We start from the raw sequence: 5,787 nt of genomic DNA on the forward strand, positions 1-5,787 counted from the left end.
TCGAGGGAGTATCGGATAGCCGTGGAGCTCGTGGGCCGGCCCAACGTGCTGCGCAAAGTGCCGAGCTGAGCGAGCGAAGCCGTGAACGCCACCCACACGCCGAGCGAACTGATCTGAGCTCAACACGCCGCACGACCGGAACGACGCCAGCGGCAGCAACCCACCCACGCCGCTCGTCTCGTGCCGGCCGCTACCGCGGCAGCCTCCGCCGCCGCCACTTGACCTACCACCCCGCCCCGAGCGCCGGCCGAGATGTCCGCCGCCGCGCCCTTCCGCCTCTTCCTCCCGCTCCACCCGCCACTCGCTCCCAGACGCCCACCCGCGTCCGCTCTGCCCTCTCTCCCACGCCATGGCGCCATGCCCCGCCCGCGCGTCCGTCTCCGCCTCCACCTCGCGGCCGGGAGCAGTGAGACGCCACCGCAAGCATCCGACGAGCTCGACTTCGTCGGCACAGGCACCGACGCCGACCCCGTCGCGGAGGAGGGCCCGGCCCCGGCGCTCGCGGCCACGAAGGAGTGGTGGGAGTGGGCGCTGCTGGTGTCGCCCTTCTTCTTCTGGGGCACGGCCATGGTGGCCATGAAGGGGGTGATACCCAAGACGGGTCCCTTCTTCGTCGCCGCGCTCCGCCTGATCCCCGCCGGCGCGCTCGTCGTCGCCTTCGCCGCCGCGCGCGGCAGGAAGCAGCCCTCCGGCTGGGCCGCGTGGGGCGCCATCGCCGCCTTCGGCCTCGTCGACGCCGCCTGCTTCCAGGTGGATATACTATAGATAGGTGGAACGCGTGATCCTTAGCGTGTGGTTGTGCCGTGCGGTTGCTGAAGCGAGCGTGTCGATTTCGTTTCCTCATTTTGCAGGGCTTCCTCACGGAGGGCTTGCAGAAGACGTCGGCTGGGCTCGGAAGCGTAAGCCCAACTCTCCTTGCGCTTCTTCTCTACCTCTGACCTCTTAGGGCGAGAAATTGCCTGCCATTTTGGTCCATTTGAACTGACAGTTGACGCTGCTTACCAACCTGTGATCCTCATTGCAGGTCATAATTGACTCTCAGCCGTTAACGGTTGCTATCCTTGCAGCCCTGTTCTTTGGAGAGTCTATCGGCGCGATAGGAGCTGGGGGGCTTGTGCTGGGTGTTGTTGGGCTTTTGCTCCTTGAGGTTTGCCTCTTTGCAGTGCATGTTGTAACGTTTACAACCAATCTTAGATGCATGGTTATTGACTACGGTTAGTTAATAACATGTTATATTCATGATGTACTTTGGAACTTGCCAATGGCATAATCACATCGTCTGTGTTAGATTTTTGAGAAAGACACAAATCTCTACTGTGCAAAAGTGCAAGTGGCATAACACTAAGTTCACCACTACCCGCAACAGTTTGCAAGACTCAAATTTCTCATGGTTTAAATATTTAAGCTGGACCTCATTTTCTTGCTATCTGAAATTAAAGAGATGCTGTATCAATCTGTGAAATGATGAAAAACATTTAAAGGTAAGATGGTGAAAAGTTGCTCTTTGTCTATACAAAAGATTGTGATTCAGACATGGATGTACCATATTCTCCATTCTCCATTCTACACATATTTTTATTTTCATTTGCTGCTCGCATATGAGTGCGTATCTCAACGTTTACAAGCAATCTTAGATGCCTGGTTATTAACTACCATTAGTTAATAACATGTCACATTCATAGATTGTACTTTAGAACATGTCAATGGAATAATCCCATCATCTGTGTTAGATTTTGATGAAGACACAAACCTCTGATGTGCAAGAGTGCAAGTGGCATAACACTAAGTATACAACTACCCATAACAGTTTAGACGACACAAATTTCTCATGGTTTAAATATTAAAGCTGGATCTTGTTTTATTGCTATTTGAAACTAAAGACATGGCTAATCAGTCTGAAATGATGAAAACATTTGAAGATAAAATGCTGAAAAATAGCTCTTGGTGTATACATATGATTGTGATTCTGACATGGTTGTACCATATCTCCGTTCTACACATATTTTTATTTTCATTTGTTGATCGTGTATAGACGTAACTGTAGGTTCCAGCACTTTCAGTTGAAGAAAACGGCGCAACAGTCTGGGGAAGTGGAGAATGGTGGATGTTCCTCTCAGCTCAAAGCATGGCGATTGGAACTATAATGGTTCGCTGGGTATCAAAGTATTCTGATCCAATCATGGCAACAGGATGGGTATGATATCTGTAGATGAGTACATGATCATTTTATTATACGATAGTGTGTGTAACATGCGCTAAAGTAGAAGTTGTATGCATTTGATGTTTTTGTGTCTCAAAATAAGCCTTTTCTCCATGCTCTACTTGGGCCAATTGATTATGTATGTCTCCAGGGAGTACCAATTTGGTAGTCTATTCTGTTGAACTCAAAAGTGCTATCTGTTGTTCTTGTGGAGCCTAATGGCTATGTCAAGTCAAATGCTTAGGGATTCAACATCAAAAGCTTGAACCGCCTTTGTTAGAAATCAAGTCAACGTAGATTTGTTTTGTGGTGAAGTCAAACCTAACCTTGTAGCTTATGTAATGGCCCCGTCCTACTCAAAAAACATGTAATGGTTCCTTTAGACTGTATATGTTATCTTTATCGCAGATAATTATAACTTTTGCAGTTTTGTTTCCATACTTCTAACAATTATAGAAACCTGACATTGCACCTGATAAAATACTAATATTAGCCTATTTCTTTGCAGCACATGGTAATAGGCGGGATACCTTTGTTGGTTATATCTGTTCTTAATCATGATCCTGCTCTTAATGGACATATTCAAGAGCTTACATCGAGTGATATATTAGCACTGGGTTATACATCTATATTTGGCAGTGCTATCAGCTATGGTGTCTACTTCTACAATGCTACAAGAGGTAATATCCCTTCCCAGCAGTTCAATGATGTGAGAACTCTCAACAATTTATTCTCTCCAGCATTTCATATCTGCTTCTATTATTCCTGCAGGTAGTTTGACCACACTTAGTTCTCTTACTTTCTTAACTCCTATGTTTGCCTCTATTTTCGGGTAAGACTCTTTCCGGTATGTCAGATAGTAAATTTTTCCTAATTTAAAAATGTGATATTACTTGTTCAGAAAACAAACAAAAAATGTGATATTTATCTTCTAACTGATGGTTTGGGCACTCCCTTGTCTTTTCAGCTTCATCTATCTGGGAGAGACCTTCTCACCCGAGCAGATCGGTGGTGCACTTCTGACACTAGTTGCCATCTATATGGTTAATTACAAGAGCATTGTAGGCGAGAAGTAAGAGGATGTCACAAACTCATGATATTCTGTCGCAGATGGGTAGTGCACTGAAGCACCTGCTGTAATGGTGCTGTACAGAAGAAATTTGAAGATTAAGTACGTGCTAGTGATAAACATTTTACCAACTTGCACAGCTTGAAGAAGCATGTCACATGTACATTCCCATATTTAGACTGAAAAGATGGTATAAGGTGGTAAAACCAAATTTGGTGATCTGTCGACGCAATCAGATGGACTCACACCATGTCAGATTATGGCCCCATAATCAGATTTTTTGTATCATAGCTGATGTGTTGTACGATATCAAATCGGGGAGAAGTAGCCCCCATGTACAAGTAGTTCCCCCATGTGCATGTAGTTGAAAGCATGAAAATAGCTGATGAATGAAAAGCAATTGTATATGTGAGTTCTGATCCATAGTCTATTGGTTTTTCAGAAGCTTCTTATCCTTGATGGATAGGAAGCATGTGTTACATACTGGTGTTGCTTTTCGGCCTAAATCAAGGAGATTTCCATCCAATTTTTACATGACTTAGCCTAGAGATGTCTGGCTTTTATCAAAAAAAAGGAGATGTCTGGCGATCAGCACATAGTATGGCACTGTATTTGTATATTCATGTGCATTGCAATTGAATATAATGTTTCTTGGAGTGCAAATTGTGCAACTATCTTGCTGTTCAATATAATTGTCTTACTGTACAAGAGAATGAAGTGTGTCATGGACGGATTCAGGTCTAACTGAACTGTGTTGTCTCTGCAGTTTCCCAGAAAACGGGACTCTGTAAAATCAGTATATTTGAGTTTCTTTTTGTTGCGAGTATTTTGAGTTATATTTCAACATGTGGACTACTTGTGTGATCTAATTATTGTTAAATCTAAGCATGACAACTTGTATGATCATTCACAATAGTATCATAGAGTATGAGTATGGTGAATATGTGGTCTACAATTACGATTTCAGGGAAAGATAATGCAGTCGTAGACTTCCTTCAAGTGTACCAAGATGTTTAAGATCGGTGGACCCATCAACAATTAAGAGATAATCTCATTGAGTAGTGGAAGGGTAATGGCTACAAGATCATGCTTCTTCATGTTTGGTGTGATATATGGTTGTGATTTAGGATGAACTTTGAGTTGTTGGGGTTAAATGTTAGGTATGATCTACGCTTGTGGTTTAGGATGAACTTCGTGTTCTGATTGATGCACATTGATTGATGTTCCATGTTTGATGTTGAATTTAAATTTTAAAATTAGGTATTTGTATTGATGCACTATTTGTGTTAGTTAGGTGGTTGTTCTCGTGTTCCCGTCAATCTCGCAGCTGTTATTTCGAAGTAGCAAGTAATACATCGCTCTCTAATAAACATCTTATCGCACCAGTCTCAGTCTGCATTTGGCATCATTTACAGACATCTGTACACAGCGGTGGATCTCAGTTCGATCGACCTTGATCTAGAAGTTCAGAACTACAACGAAATGACAAGATTAAGCAAAACTAACTAGCATAAGAGCTAAACAGAAACACTTTGTTTTTTCTATTTTTTCTATTTTTATATGATAACTTGACAAGCTAGGTGGGTGGATGCAGTGCGTTGTCGAGGTTGGTCGCCTAGCGAGGCTGCTGGATAGGCCGGGGGCTGAACCGGGGGCTGCCGGCGGCGACCTTCTTAGGCGCCTTCTCCGCGTACTTTGGGACCTCCGGCACCATGACGTGCGTCCGCCACCACTTCTCGATCCCCCAAGGCATCACCTCAGTTCCTCCGGCTTTCTTGCCGGCCGCTTCTTCCTTCCTCTCTGCGCCTTCTGCTCCAAACCACGTTGTGACTTGTGAGGAAGGCCAAGCAAAGAAACTAGTGTGAAGAGCATTAGATCTGGTCTGGGAGACACGTACCAAGGTTGTTCCGCGCAGGGGAGAAGAAGAGGTCGCCGTCGTCGGGGCTCTCGTCGGCGTCGAGGAGGCCGAGATCGCCGTAGTCGCGCAGCCAGCGGTCGCGGAAGGACGGGGAGGCGGCGACGAGGCGCCACCAGTCGGGGGAGAAGTCCTCCACCTCCGCCACCACCTCCACGGGGCGGCACCAGCTCCCCGGCACGAAGGGCTCCGCCCACGGGTTCAGCTTCCCGCCGTTGCTCCCTCTCACCACCTCCATTCCAGTATCTCTTCCTCTCTCTCACTCTCAGTTCCGAGCTCACTCGTGATGCTGCGGTGTCTGTGGAATCTGAATGGATATGGATAGGTGCGGCGACAACGATATTATAGTGCGCTGCTTGGATATTTCCAGAGGGCCGTTCTTATCCGATACGGTGGATATTAATATTGTACTACAAGATCCGGCCCACGGTATTATCGCGGGATGGGTACAGCCGCTGTTTTTTTCTACTGTAGCAGAAAGAGAAATGCGACCGTTCACTGCTGTCACTGCAGTTTCACTGTTTTTTTTTAACAAAGGAGGGGTCAAGGAGACCTCGCTAGCATTTCGTTACAGTAACACGTGGCCTCTAACAACACTTGCTC

The 5,787-nt window shown here is 46.1% G+C and overlaps 2 protein-coding genes across 2 annotated transcripts; one reads left to right on the plus strand and one right to left on the minus strand.

Moving 5' to 3' along the window:
• The first annotated feature begins 237 nt into the window (after nt 1-237).
• On the plus strand, nt 238-3,694 carry LOC124705733 (WAT1-related protein At3g02690, chloroplastic-like). The gene is made up of 7 exons (XM_047237440.1): nt 238-750; nt 852-899; nt 1,025-1,147; nt 2,045-2,194; nt 2,709-2,880; nt 2,972-3,032; nt 3,168-3,694. The coding sequence occupies exons 1-7, from the start codon at nt 253-255 to the stop codon at nt 3,274-3,276; spliced, it is 1,161 nt and encodes a 386-aa protein (XP_047093396.1). The 5' UTR covers nt 238-252; the 3' UTR covers nt 3,277-3,694.
• Nucleotides 3,695-4,624: 930 nt separating this feature from the next.
• Nucleotides 4,625-5,517, minus strand: LOC124705734 (protein EARLY RESPONSIVE TO DEHYDRATION 15-like). The gene is made up of 2 exons (XM_047237441.1): nt 5,167-5,517; nt 4,625-5,078 (listed from the first exon to the last, which is right to left on the minus strand). The coding sequence occupies exons 1-2, from the start codon at nt 5,420-5,422 to the stop codon at nt 4,885-4,887; spliced, it is 450 nt and encodes a 149-aa protein (XP_047093397.1). The 5' UTR covers nt 5,423-5,517; the 3' UTR covers nt 4,625-4,884.
• Between the last annotated feature and the right edge of the window lie 270 nt (nt 5,518-5,787).

Source organism: Lolium rigidum, chromosome 4, assembly GCF_022539505.1.
Source record: "Lolium rigidum isolate FL_2022 chromosome 4, APGP_CSIRO_Lrig_0.1, whole genome shotgun sequence".
Classification (NCBI taxonomy): domain Eukaryota; kingdom Viridiplantae; phylum Streptophyta; class Magnoliopsida; order Poales; family Poaceae; genus Lolium; species Lolium rigidum.

What these genes read in the sequence shown, in the direction of transcription:
- LOC124705733 (XM_047237440.1), top strand. Translation starts at nt 253, where the DNA reads ATGTCCGCCGCCGCGCCCTTCCGCCTCTTCCTCCCGCTCCACCCGCCA. An exon ending in CTTCTACAATGCTACAAGAG is followed by an intron (nt 2,881 to 2,971) that starts GTAATATCCCTT and finishes TTATTCCTGCAG; the next exon opens with GTAGTTTGACCACACTTAGT. An exon ending in ATGTTTGCCTCTATTTTCGG is followed by an intron (nt 3,033 to 3,167) that starts GTAAGACTCTTT and finishes TTGTCTTTTCAG; the next exon opens with CTTCATCTATCTGGGAGAGA.
- LOC124705734 (XM_047237441.1), bottom strand. Translation starts at nt 5,422, where the DNA reads ATGGAGGTGGTGAGAGGGAGCAACGGCGGGAAGCTGAACCCGTGGGCG. An exon ending in CCCTGCGCGGAACAACCTTG is followed by an intron (nt 5,079 to 5,166) that starts GTACGTGTCTCC and finishes GGTTTGGAGCAG; the next exon opens with AAGGCGCAGAGAGGAAGGAA.